Below are 18,650 nucleotides of genomic sequence, written 5' to 3' on the forward strand. Positions count from 1 at the left end.
AGGAGTTTAAGAAAGCAAGAGAGCAATCATTTTAGAACGTTTTACTTTAAACAAACCAAGTACGTAATGCAATTTGGAGCCCTTCAAGGAGGCAGAACCTCAGCCAGGAGTCCAAATTGGATCATTGACACGAGAAAAGCAAAGGAAAGCTATACTAACTAGACACGACTTTCTTTACATTAAAAATATATATAAATATATAGTTTATACTTTCCTCGCATGAATGAAACGCAGATTTACTTTCCATTTAATTCATAAAGGAGCTGGGTGTTTTGTTTGATTTTGTCTTTACTAATTGACAAGCCAGTGTGACCTCAGAGAGAGAGAGGCCACTCTCTGCATCGCGTGTGGAATGGCAGCTCACGTCTTAACAGCATGCTTTTCTTTTATTTGCCTCTCAGAGAAATAGAGTCGTGGATTGTTCAGAGTGTGTCTATTTCTGGAGGCAGATGGATTAAAGGACCCACACGCTAGTGGCCTCTTGGCTCTTTTGTTGTTCAAAATGAATCTGTGGCTTATGTCCTGGTAGAATGGAAGGTGCCTCTGCCATGCTCACAGAGCACAGGCTGGGAGATTCTCCATTCAAAATGACATCCAGCCCTGGTTTTTTCCCCCACTAAAATTCACCCATTTATTTAAGCCATCCTACAATACAGCGTGGTAGAAAGAGAAGGGATTTGGGGGTGAGATGCATATCATGGCTCTGCCTCTTGCTGCTGACCTCAGGCAGCTCCATGCCACTCCCCTGAGTCTCCCTTCTATTACCTGCGAGATTGGGATACCACATTCCCTCTTATATGGGATTTTTGTTTGGAGTAAAATACATGGAAGTTTCCTGCTGCAATCCCTGGCACCTCCAAGTGCTTAATAAACTGGTTCTTTAAAAAGTATAATTTTAAAAACATGGCTCCCATAATAGTTTCCCATTGTACCCTATGATAGTGCCTATTGAAAAATTAATAACGATCCCTTAAAAGCCTGTTCACTTATTGTCTCCCCAGTTGGACTCTCAGCTCCACACAGGCAAGCGGATGCCTTATTTTCTCTTACCATGCCGTTTCTGCTCTTATTCACTTATTTTTCCCTCCTCCCCTCACTTCTGTTGGATCGAGTGATTGAGCTTTCTTTGTTTTAATCCCCTCCCCCTTCATTGTAATCCATGTGCATTTAAGAAGCTATCCTTAAGTTCTGTACACAGAGTGAAGCCTAAACGTCATCCTGTCACCTCTTCACCACGCCCAGACCTAGAACCTCGGCATGTGGTCGTCATTCCTTCTCTCATCTGATGCGCTATTACCACCTGGACCCCAGTTCTACACTTGTGCAAACCTTCAGCCTCGGTCGGTCATTATCAGTCTGATGATTTTATGGCCATTCTTATATTGATTTGTCAGCACATTCACCATGTTTCTTTGTTGGCTGTTACTCCATGCATGTCCCGTTTTTCTTTCTGAATATAGCTTTCTTCTTTCTGAAGTGTATCCTTTTTAAATTCTCTCAGCAAGGGTGGGTCTAAGAGTGGTAAAGATTCTTTTGCTGTAAACTCCTACCTTTTACCCTTGCTTTTGGATGATAGTTGAGCTGGGTACAGAATCCGTGTCTGATGGTTGTCTTCCTTGGCACCTGGAAAATTCTAGGAGTTCTGATGCCAAAGCCCCCTTCCCAAGTGCTACCCACAAGCCATGCAAAAGTCTTAGTTGAATTAAGGACGAGCAAGAGTATAATTGAACCTGGCCTTCTAGAGAAGGCTAACATACCTCACCTGGGCTGTGCACAGGAATTTTTTTCCCACATCTTGGAAAGGGCTAAACATGCAAATGCTGGAAGAAGATTTGCAGAGATTTACCCAGGATTACATGGCTCCAGGCCACGCTTCCCAAGTCTGAGGCCAGTGACCTCACTGCCACCTTCTTAGCACTCTGCCTGCTTTGGGGATGCTGCAGGGGAGCTCTGGTTTTGGTGTTTCTTTGCTTAGTCTGGATGTGGCTTGAATTCAGGAGGGTCTTCCTGCAGAGGAAGAGAAGATGCAGGCTCGAGGTCTGAAAGCCTCTGGCCTATAGGTAGATAGTTAACATCCCTGCCAATCCATCTCTGCCCGCAGATCATGAAGGAAGTCCGGCGAGCACTGTGCAACGCGGCCACAGATGACAGCAAACTTCTGCTTCTCAGTGCAGTGGGCAGTGTATTCTGCAGTGGCCTGGATTACTCCTACCTAATTGGCCGGTTGTCCAGTGACCGGAGAAAGGAGAGTACCCGGATTTCAGAAGCCATCAGGTAAGCTCTGCTCATGTTTGGACACTTTGGGATCTGCTTCCTTCTTGAGAAATGTAGCACATAAAAATACAGACTGCTCAGTTAAATTTGAATTTCAAACAACAAAGAAAAATTTTTTATCATAAGTCGATCCCATGCAATATTTGGGATATACTTATGCTAAAAAATTATTTGTTTTTTATCTGGAATTGGGATTTTAATTGGGCATCCTGTATTTTTCTGCCAAAACTAGGGTGCCTTTGTCCTCTAGGTTAGATCCCACTTTATTCTCTTGATCAAAAAGAGATTTTATTTCTTTGTATTAAGCCCAGTATCTGGTAACACCCAGTTGTTATCCATGCTACTCCTGCCCTCTGCCCGATGGTACAACTGTTGATTTTTTGGGTGTTCCTGTGTCTTGAGGCTGACATGGCTCCACACTGGGAAGAGGATGGAGGGTTACCCTGGGTATCTGTGCATTTGCAGACCCAGCAGGGTAGGGAGTGCTTCCCCCTCTCTTGCTGCCTTTGGGACAGAAGTTGGGATCCTGGGGCTGACATCTGATCCCCACAATTAGTATCTCTTTTGGGACCCTGAAGGGTAGTTATTTCCCCAGTATTTACAGATTTATTTTATCTTTTTAAATTTATTTTAATCAATTTGTTAATTAATTTTTTATTTTTTCTTATGTTATTCTAGTCACCATACAGTCCATCATTAGTCTTTGATGTAGTGTTCCATGAATCATTGCTTGTATATGACACCCAGTGCTCCGTGCAATCCATGCCCTCCTTAATACCCATTACTGGGCTCACCCATTCCTCCTCTCCACTCCCCTCTCCTCTAAAACCCTCAGTTTGTCTCCCGGAGTCCATAGTCTCTTATGGTTCATCTCCCCTGTGATATCCCCCCCTTCAGTTTTCCCTTCTTTCTCCTAATGTCCTCCGTGCTATTCCTTATGTTCTGCAAATAAGTGAAACCATATGATAATTGTCTTTCTCTGCTTGACTTATTTCAGTCAGCATAATCTCCTCCAGTCCCGTCCATGTCGATGCAAATGGTGGGTACGCATCCTTTCTGAGGGCTGAGTAATATTCTTCCATTGTATATATTTATGAAAAGCAAGTGCGTGTTATTTCCAGCAAGGGCTGTCACTCAGCCTCCACCTGGGAAGGGCTCAGGCTTGCTGCTGCGCCTAGCTCCAAGCTCCAACAAGAGTCCCAGTGTGGTAACGCCACCTGGTCTCTCGGAAAGGAACACTTCTCCGTGTGGTGTCATGGAGCCTCACGCCTCATGTGAGGGCTTTTCTGGGCCTCCTGTCTCACTGTGCCTGGCAGTGTCACGTGGATGCTGATTGTCCTGTGGCCGTGGGAGCCTTCCACGGGATGCAGTCTCCAAGAGATGACGTGAGGTTGCTCTAACAGGTGGAGTTCCAAGTCCCCTCTTCAGGATGAAGCATCCAGGGAAGTAGGCTCCAAACCACGGGTGTGCTTCCCATTGCAGAATTCTTACCCCACAGAGACACAAAAAGGCTGAGCACTGTTGCTGGAAAAGGCATCGTGGCTGCGTGCTGCTCCCAAGCTTCCTGGCCACAGACATCCCTGGCCACGTCCACAGCGGTTTATCCTCTGTTTGGACTCAGCTGTGCCTTTTAGCAGCTGCCTCATCACGGGCAGGGGAGGGGGGAGCAACAGGGTCCCCAGTAAGCTTCCTTCATTTGGGGGACCATCAGAGATGGGGCGCCCATCTCTCTGGCCTAAGGAAAGCCTTAGCCATAGCCGTCATATGGTTAACGGATTTCAGCGGAGGCATTAGCTGGATTTCCAGAAGCCCCAGATTTGAGGAGATGCTGAATGCATTAGCTAACGTCTTGAGAAACACAGCCAGTGGGATTTGAGACATTTGCTATCTCATAGAAAGGCGAGTTTCTCTTAGGTAGAATAGAGGGGGTGGCAGCAGAGGGAATTCTTTCCAGTGTTCAAAGGGAGTGGAAATTTCTAATTCATGAGCCTGCAACAACATCGGGGGAGGGAACGGGGGGTGCCCCCTAGACCAGCGGTTCACAGTCCGCACAGCTCAGAGAATCCACAGGTCACTTTTCTAAAACCTGGAAATCTCCGAATCAGGGAGTGTGGGGGTGCTGCCAGCTCGTCTTTGCTCTTGAAGTTCCCTCAGGAGTTCTCCCATGCTAGAAGGAACAAAGATGGATGAGCAGCCTCACGGGCTGGATGGGGCGTGAGGGGCGCATACAGCATGCCCCTCTAGCGAAGAGTGCCCACGGGGTCAGAAAATGCGCCGTGCCCATCATCGCCAAGTCCTAGGGGAGGCTCCAACTTCACCAGATTCGGAGAGCATCCCCCGGCGGCCACACTTCAGAGCTTGGGACACAAGGTGGCAGAGAAGCATTTTGCAGAGAATGTTCTGCAGATTTCCAGAGAAGCATCCTGAGGGAAGGGCGCTGTCCCTAAATTACTTTGGGCCACACTGCAAGTTCCATCCCTACTTCTGCAGATTTTCCAGGCATAGGAACATATTTGCAGCCTGAGAATTGTCTTGTGAAAGAACTTTGTTCAGAGTCTAGCATGGCTGAAACATACTTTGGCCACAGAACCTTATAACCTACAGACAGCCCTTGTGGATCCCTGGGGACAGGCATGCTCTCGGCTGGGCTGACCTCCAGGCCTGGGGCAGGCTGCAGGGCCTGCCGCAGCACCCCCAGCACCGCTCCCTCCCCATCTGCATCGTTTCCTCGAGAAAACATGCACACACGTGACCCGGCACACCGTGTTCGCTCTGCAGATGTTTGTTGAATGAACTAGCAGATGTGAGAAGAGCTCAGATGATTCATTCAACACAGGCTTCTGTCCAGGACCCAAACAAGGCTGTCAGCCCCATCCTGCAAGAGAGGCTGGCCTCCCCTGAACTCACAGGTGATGGGACGGTCTGGTGAGGAAGATTAATCAGATAACCCATCTGAAAAACTTGGTCGGACCCAGCACACAGTCAGGACTTGGAACAGGTGTAAGGAATTATTTTCATTGCCAGTTCTCTTATGTCCAGCCATAGGGTCTAGCTAAGCCTGCTCTGACTGTGGAGTGGGCTTCAGGAGCACCCCTCTGACGGCCCCAGGACGACCACCAGCGTGTGTATCTGGAGCTCAGAGGTCTCGTACTGGCTGACTCGGCTGTGGACTTCGGCAGTGGGAGAGCTGTACCCCGGCGCTCTGGGTAGAGGAAATAGGTAGCTTGTGGCTCCAGGTGGAATCCGGACATCCCTGTATGCAGATTATTGCTTCATAATGCCCCTCTGGGCCTGGAGGGTGGATCGCCAACCACTGAGAATGGAGTGAGAGCAGCGTTTGCCCTCCCCAGCACGTGCACCGACTATAATAATACAAGCAGTCATGACTGAGGGCTCCTGCGTGCCAAGCGCTGTCTCCTTGAATTCCCATATGGCCCCATGAGGACAAATCATTGGCTTTCCCATTTGACAGGGAGGAAAATGGGATTCCAGAGAGTGAGTAACTTGTCCAAGATCTCACTACTAGTTAGGGACAGAGCGGAGCCTTGACTCCAGAGTTCGTGCTCCTTCTGCCACATCAGAGCTGCCCAACACTCAGGCAGGCAGAGAGCACAGTGCTCGGGCTATGTAGAGGAAGCTGTGGGGACCAGAGTCAGCATGACCGATGGACTTTGATGCTGAAGAAGATGGCAAGCCCTCTCCCCCACCCACTGTACCGCCACCCCAGTCAGGATCAGATATCTGAGCGGCAGTGTCTGTAATGCAATATCCTGTTTGCTTCTGTGTCCACTGGGCTCTTGTGATAGAGATCTTCTGCTTGAGTGAGAGGAAGAGGATGGGGAGAGTGGTCTGTGCATTGCATTTTCATATCCAGGACATGAGCCCATAAGGCAGCTTGGACCAAAACAGGATGGTGTTGGGGTGCAGGGGTGGAGCTGGGCACACTTGATCTCCTTAGCCCTCCTCGGGATGTGTGATTGCTCTGCACAGTGCTCAGGTTGGAGACCACAGAGGGAAGGTTCTGGGTTCTGGAACTGTTTGCTCCCATAATGTTGTATGGGCAGAGGTGAATTCCTGGAAGCCTGCTGTGTGGAGATTGGCACAGAGTGGGAGTGTCAGAGAGGTCCTCATGAGGTCCACAGCAGGGGGGGCGTCCTGTCCTGACAGGAAGGACTGTCTTTACTGGAAGTATTCCACAATGGCTGGAGGATGGCGTGGCCTCAAATGCTGGGAGTCCTGCACTGAGTGGAAGATTTGGCTTGACCACTCCTGAAGTCCTTTCCAGCTCGGAGATGCAACGTCCCCGAATTGTATGAAGGGGTTTAGAGGTGGAGTGTTGGCCCCACGTCACTCAGACCATGTGGTTCCAAGGACCCTGCCAAGAAGCACGATGTGCGGTACGGGCTCCAAATTGCATTTGGTGGTATAAAGTACATATTAAGGCCCATGACTGAGGCCATGAAGTTAGGAAGTCAGGCCAGGAAATGGGCCCCTGGAAAACCGGGAATCAGAGGTTCGTGGTGCCTTTTGGGGGTCAGCTGTGATGGGGCCAGCAGTGCTAAGAGAGCTCTGCCTTTCACTCACAAACCACCACCTAGGAGTCAGGAGATAGGCTGCCTCACGCCTGGGGAAGGGTGCATACTCACATGACGATGTGCAGGTCATGAGACACCCCCCACCCCAGGCTTCTCCCAATGGAATCTGATCCCAGCGTATCACCATGATGCCCACACTTTTTCGTAAGGCTTGCGGGGGAATGGCAACAGCTGAGAAGGGATAGATCAGCGGGACATTTGTATTAGTGAAGTACCAGCTGCTGTAATGAATGACCCCTGAGTACACGAAATGGCTCAGTTGTGATAGAAATTTATTTCTTATGTTAGGAACCTAAAACAGTTGCTACTGATTAGCCCATGGCTGTCCTCCAAGTTTGACTCAAGAACCCAGACTCCCTCCATCTTGTGGCTCAGCACAGGCCCTCCGAGATGGCCATGCCCCTCAAGGTGAAAGGGTTTGCAGGCTGCATGGTGGGAGGTTTCCTGCTCAAGCCTGGAAGTGAGCATAGGTTTCCACTCACATTCCATTGGTCAGCGCTCAGTTACTTGGCCAACAGCCAACTGTGAGGGAGGCGCGAAACTGTGCTCCAGCAGCAGACTCAGGAAGAGGAGGGAAGGGAAAGTGGTGAGTGGCAAGTGAATCCGTGTTACACATCTGCAGTCTTCACTCTCATTCTGGAAGACTCCTTTAACCAGCACTTACTTACTGAGGGTGAGCTCCAGTAGGCATGGGCACCAGGCCACACACAAGGCAGACCTGAGTGTTTCTGCAAGGAGCTGAAGAGGGAGGAAAATCCAAAAACAAGTAAGCAAGGAAATAATTAGGATAATTGCTAATTGTAATAGTGGTATTTTCTAAGAACTCTCAGAAGGCCTGTGCAGCTCATGCATTGTGAGCAGGCTTAAGGGAGACAAGAGATGAGCCTGGGGACGTAAGACGCAGCAGACCAAGGTCACAGCTGGGAGTATGGATTTTATTCTTGTGAGTTCTTGGTAGTTCCCAATCTTCCAGCTGAGAATAATGAAGAATGTGGGCTTTACTAGACATCTTGGATCTTTCTTCCATGTCCAGATGAGTATTAACATTTTATGGATCTTAGATAGCAGCTATGGGAGAAGTGAAAAGCATGCCAGGGCAAAGAAAGTAGAGTTGGCTCTGGTTAATGGGTACAGATGCACACGGGAATTTTGTTCGATGAGGAAGGGAAGGGGGATAAAATGTCTCCTAATCCCAGAGCCCTGATCCCAGATGCCTCACACCTGCAAGGGAGATCCGTGTCCTTCCCCAGTTTTGGCCGAAGCCACCACAACATGTGGATCCCTGTCAGTGTTCTAGAACCATCTTTGATAAGTCTGGTGACCCTTTGGGAGATTCAGCATCAAAGAATCCTAGGATTAAAAGAAAGGTTAGGGCGCCTGGGTGGCTCAGTGGTTGAATCCTCTGCCTTCGGCTCAGGTCATGATCTTGGGGTCCTGGGATAGAGTCCCGCGTCGGGCTCTCTGCTCGGCAGGGAGCCTGCCTCCTCCTCCTCTCTCTCTCTGCCTGCCTCTCTGCCTGCCTCTCTGCCTACTTGTGATATGTCTGTCAAATAAATGAAAAAAAATCTTAAAAAAAAAAAAAAAGGTTAAATATCACCTGTGCCCATCACCTGAAGCTTGAGTTCCCTCTACAACATCACCCAAAGTGGCCATCCGGCCGAAATTAGAATACCTCCCATAATGAGGCATTCACACCTCCCAACATCAGCCATTCCACCTTCAGCCAGTGCTGTTAGAACATTCTTTCTCTCCTTGTGTCCAAATATGCCTCCTTGTAACGCCTTCCTTTTGGTTCTCCTTCGGGCTCTGAACCTTGATGTTCAGATTGTCTTCCTTAGGATATTTACCATTTGTTGGTATCCAGAGAGTGGTAACTGGGTGCAGTAGTGGGAAGTGAGCATGACCTGGGCCCATCTGGACAAAGTGGGACATGATGTGGTCACCCCACAGATCTCTTTCAGAAAACGTGCCACTGACCACCGCGTGTGCCATGCCTGTGGCTGCAGCTCGTCGGCTCAGTGTTCAGGAGAAGGAGGTACTTGCCTGGTACCCACTTACCTCCAATGACCAGAGGGTGCTCCACAGCCCAGGGAAACTTATGTCGCCTCGGCAGATTAAAGGGTGTCAAATAGGTCTCAGCAGGCCTGCCCACCTGTTAAAGAGGGTCTTCTCTTTTCTCCCAGGGACTTTGTGAAGGCCTTTATCCAGTTTAAGAAGCCTATCGTTGTTGCGATCAATGGGCCTGCGCTGGGCCTGGGTGCCTCCATCTTGCCCCTCTGCGACATCGTGTGGGCCAGTGAGAAGGCCTGGTTTCAGACCCCCTATGCCACCATCCGCCTCACGCCTGCTGGCTGCTCCTCATACACCTTCCCCCAGATCCTGGGCGTCGCACTGGTAAGCCCCTTCGTTCCTCAGGCAAGATCCCTCTCTGGGAGAAGTGGCTTTGGGTCCCAACATGACCCATTCTCTGTCCTGGATTTGGGATATGGCCCTTCATATGAATAGGGAGCCCAGGGGTGCACCCGCCCTGTGGAAGCTGCTGAGTGTCTCTACTTCCTCTGCCCTTCCCAGGGGACCTGGGATGAGGTCAGGCTAATCTTAGAGCCTTCAACCAGGGGTACCAGATGCCAGTGGCAGGTGTGACCAAGGGTCGAGAGCATGATGGGATGTTCACTATCAAACGTGTACTTTGTTCCCCTAAGTTAACATAATTCAGTTAGTTTAAGCACTTAACTAGTTAAAGCACATAATAGTTTAAGCTAACTAAACTAAGTTCGGGTCATTTACTTAAGCAAACTTTGCCTTCGTTATGTCATTTATTCTTCACAACAACCTGATACGAAGAGGGCCCGTCTGCTATAGCAAACAATCCCGCAGTCCTAGGGTCCAAACAGCAAAAGTTTCTTTCTCATTCTTGCCGCATCCAGTGTAGCTGTAGTAGCTGTCCACACTGCCTGGGGTCGGGGGCGGGCGGCCCCGTCATCTTCCATCTGGTAGACCTGCCTTTGCTTCCAGTGAGTGGGCATGAAGAGGGAGCCTGGAGGTTTTCCGGGGCCAGGCCTGCAAGGGGCATCTTCACCCCCACTCCCATTTCATCAGCCAAGATTCAGTGGTGTGGCCACACCCACCTGCAAGGAAGGCTGGGAAGTGTAGTCTTGCTGAGTGTCCCAGAAGCAGGAAGGGCTTTGGTAATCACAGGCAGTCCCACTTAGAGAACCTGTGTTATGGTCTCCATGACACAGATGGCAAGCTAAACTGGAGAAGTTAGGGAACTTGCTGTGTCATGTGTCAGTGAGCCGTCAGAGTGGTATTAGAGCAAATGGTGGAGTCCACTGTAGGCTGAAGTCAGATTCTGGACCAGCAGCCAGGGGCGAGTGGTCAGGGGCCTCTTAAAAAGCACACACGATGGCCAGTGCCTGAGAGCCATTAACTCAGGGCGTCCTCCTACAACCCGGGAAGGTAGGACAGTTGTTATCCCCACTTGACAGATTGGAGACTGAGGCTCAGAGAGGGTGAGTTGTCCAGGGTCATACAGTGGGAGTGGCAGTCATGGGATCAGAACACAGATAATCTGGTTTTGGAGTCTGTGCTCTTAACCAGTAGGTCATAAAGTAGGACCTACATCCGAGGAGTAAGTCTGAAATTGGGGGTCTCTGAAAGACAGTATTGACTGAAATCAATTTGCATCTTACCGTAACAGCCTGTCCCTCTAAAGGTGCCTCCTGCAGACCAGTTCTAGAGAGTTCCAGCACCCACGTGTAGGTGTCGCTGCTATAGTATTGAAGAAGAAACCTGTCACATTGCATTGCGAGGGACAGCTGTGACCTCCTATTTGCTGAACCCGGTGGGCCCGTGCTTAGCTCTAACACTGTTTGCTTACTCCGCTGTGACAGATGCTCCTGGAAGCTCTTTCCTCCATCCTCACCATTCCTGACTTCTCCTTGGCCCTCCAGTAATTTATGTTTGTTTCTTACAAAGCCTTAGATGGGTCTTGTGGTTTGAATTTGGGCTCTTTGGCACAACTCAAGTGTGTTTTAATGACCCAGCCCTTCTTGTTCCGTTTCCTACTTGGTCTCTGGCCTTGACATTCACAACCCCCAATTCCAAAAGGTAACTCCCAGGTGATCCTGAAGGCCCGTGGGGTCAGCACAGTCGCCATCTGCTTTCCTGACGCAGCAGACTGAGTTCGGTGCCTCTTCTGTCCTTAAGATTCCCAAGATTCTCCCTCTCCGCACCCCAGGCTGAGGTCAGTGGGTGAAACCCTCAGGTGCCAGGTGCACCGGGACTTAGGGAGTCCTCACTAAAGTGTGGCTGGTTCTGAGATTCTGCACAGGGATGCCCAATCATTTTGACGCTCCTGATGTCTCTTTGAGATACCGTTCTGAAAAATGTGTCCCCCGTGTTGCCTTACACACTAAAACCACATGGGCTCTCTGATGACCAAGGATTGAGTGGGTTATCCCAGCAAGCTTCTCTAAGCTTGTACTGAGCACCTCCTACCTGGTGGCCATTTTACTGGGCACTTTCCACGGGATGGTCTCATCACTTTTCTGAGCATCTGCAAGGGTAGGTCCTCTTGCTCTCCATTTTATAGATAAACTGAGGCATGGAGAGTTGAGAGGAAATTCTGGAAGATGTCGCTCCTTCTTTGAGCCCACAAACCCAAGTGAGATTCCAGTAGGCAACAGGCATTACCTTACCTGCTTGGAAGTACAAAGATGAGTAACAGGGAAGCTCCATCCTTGACAATCCCGCCCGTGGGCGATGATGCATGGCTGGTGTGGTGTTTCTCTGCTCTTTTGTTATCTCATCGGATCCTCCCAGGTGGTAACTTGTGCCCACTTTAGAGATGAATAAACAGACTCAGAGAGGCAAGAGATTTGCATAGGGTCTCAGGCCAAAGCAGAAGGCAGAGCAAGGTTGTCTGATCTGTGCTTTTCTCTACCCTCATCCTGTAAACCTTGGCCTTCCCATGAGGGGAGGGGGGTTCCTATGCCAGTAGCCCTACTGCTGGACTGGGATAAGATTCAGGGGTGGTTAGAGAAAGCTCCCAGCAGGGGTACCTCCTGAGTGAGTCTGGAAGAATGGGAATCCCCATTCTACGCCTTCTGTATGGGCTTTGTCACTCTTTGAGGGTAGCATGAAACAGGAAGAGAAACCATGTGATCTGTGGAGACCACCAGCAGCCTCACACCCACCAGAACCACCTTGTTTCTGCAGCAGGGCCCGCAGCTGGGATTGGGGAGGCCATTCGGATTCCAGGACTTGGGGTTGGGGCTGCTCGAGGCTGCTCACAGTCTCACCAATGGAGAAAAATGAGGGAGGCAGGGAGGCCAGGAAGCAAACACTTTCCCTTTTGATCTCGGCCACCGTGCTCTGCCCAAAGTCAGTGCCACTCCCGTTCCTCCCTGTCCTTTGTGGTGGCAAAAATGTGTCTAGTGTACAGTCTTATCTCTTTCTGTCTCTCTATTATTTCAATCATTTCTGAAACTCCAAGAATGTTGCTGACGGAGACGTGTTCTTGCCAAGTGTGTCCCATTCGGCTCCTTGTGTTGTGCCCCTTCCTTTCGTTTCTCCTTCCCGAGACAGAGGTGTTTCTAAATAAGTATAATGACAGAGATTTGTCTTCAAACCTCCAACCAAATGCACGCTGTAGGCTCATTACCAGCCTGATAAATTTCTCTACTCTGGCATGAAAGATTGTCCTTTGGGTCATCATGACCCATCAGTGACAGCGAGAACAAAGGGGAAAAAGACACAGAGATCCAGCAGCCGAGAGAGCCTGGCGTTTCCACATTGATCCAGGAGCGGCCCAGCACATAGGGGCAGGCAGATGGATGGCAGGTCAGGGAAGGGATTGCCTGCTGCATGAAGGAGGTGGGGATTTATTCTGAAGGAGATAGGGACTCCATCCCATGGTGGTGACCATTATACCCTAATTATCAGCAGGAGAGTCACTTGGCAAGTTTTAGTGGTGACTGCACTGGTCTGTCTTTGCCTAGGACCTTATCCATCAGGCTCATCCCAGGGCACGCATGACAGCTGTGAAGTACAAAGCAAATGGAAATTCTCTGGGGAGTGGGGTGTGGAGGAAACCGCAGAAGTCGGGATGGGAGGTGGTCAGGTGGGGGGATGTTTTCGCCCTTCGCACCTGGGCAGAGATGTGCGCAGCTCTGGGCCACCAGCAGAGATGCGGCTCTCTGCATTGGTGTGTGGTAGTACTGAGGACCTTTCTGGCTGCCAGGGATGGAGACACTTTTAACGGGCTTCATGCGGGAAGAAAAGAATTCAGTGGTGGCCATAACTTGCCCGTGCAGAAGTGGAGTCTTCTTTGGAGTTGCTGGGATCCCACATCCCAGCTCAGTCAGGAAACCTGTTTTCCATCCCTCCTCTCTTTACGGACCCACTTCTCCAAAGAGCGGAGATATAGCAGTGGGGGACCATGGACTCCCTGACTTCCGCATGCAATCAGCCAGAGAGTGCGTCTTGGCCATCGCCTCTAGCTGGGAAACCTCGCGGAGAGCTTTATCACCCAGGGCACATATCTGTTCCTCTGTGGACCCGTTGTCATGGTTGGGGTGTCAGCACTGAAGTGTACGTCTTGTGGGTCTGCTGCCGGATGTGGGGAGGGCTGTTGGGCAGACGAACCCACAGGTGGTATATGGCTTCCTTTGGGAATTTGAGGAAAGCTGTGGGCCCTCTGCTCAGGAAGATGCACCTGGGCACAGATGTTTGTAGGTAGTTCCCAAAGCTTATCTGACCCCCCAGTTGAGAGCTGAAATTAGGGAAGCAGGACAGTGACACACGGCAAGCCCAGGCCTTGCTAACAGACGTACGAGGCACTCTGGGCTCTCAGCCTTCCCCTGCCTTTGCTTTTTTCAGGCCAACGAGATGCTGTTCTGTGGGCGGAAGCTCACCGCCCAGGAGGCGTGCAGCCGGGGACTTGTGTCCCAGGTCTTTTGGCCAACCACGTTCAGCCAGGAGGTCATGCTGCGGGTCAAGGAGATGGCCTCCTGCAGCGCGGTGGTAAGTTCCTGTGTCTTTGTGTGCTTGTCCTTGCAACAGACCCATTTTACAGATGAGGGTAATGAGGCTGAGAGGGACCAACTGACTTGCCACAGGTCACGCAGGGTATGTGTGTAAGACCGTAAATGCCTCCTCTCGGGGTCGAGAGTTTATATCCAGGGACGAGCAGTCGGCATTCGTAGAGATTCCCTGTCATGGCCAGCCTGAAAAACTCACTGAAGAGATTTACACCCTGGGGTAGAGTGCGTTGCCTTAAAAGAAAGTCCCAGACAGACACACACAGAAGCACAAAACATCTGTAGTTTTCAAAGAATATGAGAAACAAAGGCACATGAGGACAAAGGGTGTTAAACCGTCCTGGAGATGAGAGAAACCAGGGCACTCCGACCTCACATTTCATTTCTACCCACCGAGTGTGTGGCACATGTGAGCATCACCGTTTGACTCTGAAGACACATTGGAACATGGATAAATACGAACGCCTCTGCGGAGGCGCCAGATTTTAATTAAGTGTCGATTTTATCTCAGAAAGTCACTCTGGGTGCGGTGTGGGAAATCCTATGGGAAGGTGGAGCAAAGGCCGCTCCTGGAGCTGCAGGGCCGGTCTAGGAAATGAGAAAGTTGACTTGGGAGAATAGGATTGGGGTGTTGGGGGGGTCTCTGTCTGTGCTTTGAAGTCAGGGACGTGCTGGGCTGGATTTATGGGGTCAGACCCGTGAGTGTCCCTTCCTTCTCTCCGTCTGTGCTAAACCCCCCACCAGCAATGTCCCGGCTACCATGCCTCTCCCCTTCCCCCATGCCCCAGCTGCCATGCCACTGCCCCTCCCTGCCGCCCCCAGCTGCCATGTCTCTCCCAATTTGCCTCATCAGCCTGGACTGGGCACCTACTGTGTGTAAGCTCCACCCCCAGGAAACCTGACCGTGCCAGTAATGGTGATGGTGATGGAGAGGTGATGGGCCTGTCGTCGGTGATCACGTATTGTGAGCCACGAGCTCTGCCAATCTCTGTACGAGGACTGTCTTTTCATCTTCCTGCTAACTGCTGTGACCCACTCATCCCACTTTGCTTGGGACTCTCCTGCTTTCAGCACTGGGAATCCCACGTCTGGGACTCCCCCTGGCCCTGGGCAAACAGGGACAGTTGGTGAGCCTAGGATCAGCTGCACGGAGAAGCCCGTAGACGTTCTAAGCTGAGGGCATGTGAGCGCGAAAACTCTGGGGAGTTTGGTGGTGGTGGAAGCAGGTTCACAGGGTGTGGGAGGGACATTCACGTTGAAAAGGAAAGCAGAAGAAAGGCCTCAAAGCTCCATCGAGGAGTCTGGTGTTTGGGCAGTGCGGGTGCTCAGGCGAGCAAGCTGTGGAAGAAACACTGCAAGGTGGTCTCTGCTGTCCACAGTGGTGAATTCAGGAGCTTTGGGGTGAGTCGCTCGAGAAAGGACTCTGCGACCTGGGAGCTGGTGTTCTTCGGGGCACCTCTTGTGTGGCGGGAGGTGGCCTTGGTCTGCCGGCCCATTCTCACTCCCCTTGGCCGCCAGCCCAAGCCGAGGAGGAAGAGCCCAGCTTCATTCTGGCCTGCGGGAGCCCGGGAGCCCTTGTCCTGCATTTTCCGCTTGAGAGCACTTTGGGAGAGCGTGAAGCGAAGCCTTGACGTCAGCAGAGGGGCTGGAGGCCAGTGGGAGGATGGAGGATGCTCGGGTCCTCAGTGCCCCCCACCCAGCATCTGCGGCAGAGCAGGGCAGCGCCCCCAACCCCAAGCCAGGTCAGCCACACATGCCGAGCAGCACGGGCGCCTTCCTCCTCGGAGCTCAGGCCCTTGGCCGTAGCGTGCAGATAAAAACACCACCTCCGTGTGGGACTCCCATGAGGACGGACGGAAAGAGCGCAGGGAGAGCGCTTCTCATTCGTACTTCTGCAGCATTGCTGCTGTCACCGCGATCAGTACCTTGCTGTTACTCATGCCTGGGATGATTTTTACTGTGGCTACATTATTACTGCCATGCCCCTAATATCACTGCTCTTGTTGCTGTGTTGCTACCGTAATACTCTAGTATCATCCCCGCCACATTACTGACGTTCCCAGCGTTACTGCTGCTGTGATACCGCAGCGTTATTACTGCTGTCGCCACCGCAATTACTGCAATTTTTCATCCTCCCGACTGCAGTGATGGCCAGCGTTCTTGCTGCTGCTCTTACTGCTAAAGCCTAAACAAGAGGCACTCTTGGTGGGGTAAGTCCTCTGGCTACTCTGAGGGCCATCACTCCATTATCTTACTCTGTGGTGCCACCCGTCCTAAGGTAGGCCTCATTGTCACCGTGGCGCAGGTCATCAGAGTGAAGCATGGGAGGTGAAAGCATTGTTTCCCAAACTTTTGCATGACACCCATAGAAAATGATTCTGAGTTTATGTCACCCTTCGGTCCAGGACAAAACTCCGCCATGCTGGGGACTGAGGCCTCAACCCCTTGGCACGCCTGGAGCCCATTCCTGGCATTGCTGGGGACACGGGCCTGGCAAGTTCTAGAAGACAGCAGGCAGCCTCCTCTGGCTTTGGACGTCGGAAGGTTAGCTAGTGCCTCCTAGGCCAAGTCCATTCTTCTGGAGCAGAGCCCCTGGTGCCGGCTAACGAGGCTTATGCATTTCCCTTCAGGTGTTGGAAGAGTCGAAATGCCTCGTTCGGAGCTTCCTGAAGTCTGTGCTGGAAGGTGTGAATGAGAAAGAATGCCTCATGCTCAAGCAGCTGTGGAGCTCCTCCAAGGGCCTGGACTCCCTGTTCAGCTACCTGCAGGACAAGATCTATGAAGTCTGAAGAGCCCCGCCCACCCGCCCCAGCACTCAAGGGCACCGGACTTCCAGCCTGGCCCCGTGCTTCCCAAATCTGAGCACGGTGTGCGCCGGCTAAGGAGTTTGTCAAGGTGTCTCTCTTGTGTCCATTTCCTCCTGTCCTTTGGTTGCTCCGCATTGGTTTGATGTTGTATAACAGATGGGAAATGCAGCATACTCGGCCCCCTGCACCGTGTCCCCCCGCCCCACCCCCCTCCCTGCACTGGCCAGAGAGCTATCGAGGGCTATATCTTCCCAGGCCTCTGCCAGACTCTGTTGTCCTCTCCCCACTCGCTGAAATGCACCATCCTGGTCCAGGAAGGGGAAGGTCAGCTTTCCCCATCCTTCTGACTCAGGCTGTGTCTACACAGTGCCTCTGCTTTGGAGACTTGGCTATAAGGCTCTCTCTGGTTAAGTGCAGATCCGGTGACAGGGGACGATCAACTTAGGGAATTTCCAGACCGCTGAGCAAAACGGTTGTGTAGAGCGAGCCTCAGTCTTCTCTCTGATGCAAATCTGTGTGACTTTTAGGGCTTGGTCTTAAAACCCAATTGAGTGATTTGCAAACCCAGATATTGTACGTTTAGGAATGTTTTGTTAAATATATATTTTTAAAACAATGTAAGTGGAAATTCTGATAATTTATGTGTATTATATGTAAAGCTAGTTTTACAAAAACATGAACTACTAGGAAATTTTTTTCTTTAATCAAAGTTATTTAATTTATTTATTTTTGTTTATATATTATGATATCTGTCGTTGGCACAGATACTATTTTCATACTGCCCTGGACCAAATCCCATACAAGGTTCATGCCGTTTGGTGCATTCTAGCAATGAACCACGCAGAAATAAAATTCGGAGAGATGTAAATGGAAGGATCCCTGTGGATAAAAGGAATAGCTCTGCACCAGATCCTCCTCACGTAAATGGTTCTCAGCCATTTTATTATTCAATAATAATTGAATACCCATTCTTAGGAGAAATTATGGGAGAGTTTTCCCTTCACCTCTGCCGCCTTGGAGGAAATAAAGGGGCCTCCAACCTGAATGGTACTGAGATATACCCAGTCCCAAATTCATGACGTCAGGAAGAGCTAATGGGTCCTGCCTAGGGATTGCGTATTGTCTAGAGTGAGCCTTTTGTCTTTGGGGCAAATGTCTGAACTTGGATTTCAGAGTCCATTTCTTCCATTTGGACCACTTTGTCTGGTTTTGGCCTTCCACGTGAGGTCAGGGAAGAGCTCCCACTCTGCTGAGCCGTCAGTAGGTCTCAATCATTACGTGTCTAGAGGCACAGAGGATCTTTTTTCTAGTCATTTACTTACATCAGGGAGAAATAACCAGGGATGAGGTCTCCTGTCCCAGGGCCCCTGGGCTGCATGGGGACCCCAGCATCTGAATTTAGACCATCATCCCAAAGTCCATGAATCAGCTGCAGAGAAGGGGTGGGGGTTGGTTTGATGGTTTGAGTTGATGAAGAGAAAGGTGGACCTCGGGTTTGGAGCAGAGGAATGACAGGAGCGTGTTCTGCATGAGGCTCGACCCTCCTGGGGGTCAGCAGATCCTAAGAGTGGTGGGATCGTTCCATGTCCATCGCAGCCCCTGAGTATTCTCAGAGGCCTCCTTGCCTGCCTCCCTCTTCTCCTTCCCTGTGTGGTCGCCAGCCTGTCTTGGCCCTTGTTGGAGACAGTGAGTGGAGCAGGGAAACGCTGGGCATGGTCGGGGGGAGGGGAGGCCAGCTGAGAACAGGGAGGCTGTTGCCACAGTTTTCCATCTGCCCTGTGTTAGAAGAGCGGGTTGAGTGTCTACAGTAAGGCTGGAGACATGATCCTGTAGACAGTGAAATGTGACTTTCATCTGGGTACGATCCCTACAACGGCCTTGGTTCTCTCTCTAGAAAGCCCCTCTCCTTATGATCCTTCCCCATTGGAAGG

The 18,650-nt window shown here is 50.9% G+C and overlaps 1 protein-coding gene across 1 annotated transcript in view; it reads left to right on the forward strand.

Annotated features, from left to right (window-relative positions):
• CDYL2 (chromodomain Y like 2) overlaps nucleotides 1-16,896 on the forward strand; it is a 157,817-nt gene extending 140,921 nt beyond the window's left edge. The window contains exons 4-7 of the mRNA XM_032853909.1: nucleotides 2,102-2,274; nucleotides 9,053-9,263; nucleotides 13,752-13,895; nucleotides 16,543-16,896. Of these exons, the coding sequence (XP_032709800.1) occupies nucleotides 2,102-2,274; nucleotides 9,053-9,263; nucleotides 13,752-13,895; nucleotides 16,543-16,701 (687 nt within the window). The 3' untranslated portion in view covers nucleotides 16,702-16,896. The remainder of the gene's footprint in view (nucleotides 1-2,101; nucleotides 2,275-9,052; nucleotides 9,264-13,751; nucleotides 13,896-16,542) is intronic.
• Nucleotides 16,897-18,650: the final 1,754 nt, after the last annotated feature.

This window comes from Lontra canadensis, unplaced genomic scaffold, assembly GCF_010015895.1.
Source record: "Lontra canadensis isolate GAN:19392208 unplaced genomic scaffold, GSC_riverotter_1.0 scaffold8, whole genome shotgun sequence".
Taxonomy (NCBI): domain Eukaryota; kingdom Metazoa; phylum Chordata; class Mammalia; order Carnivora; family Mustelidae; genus Lontra; species Lontra canadensis.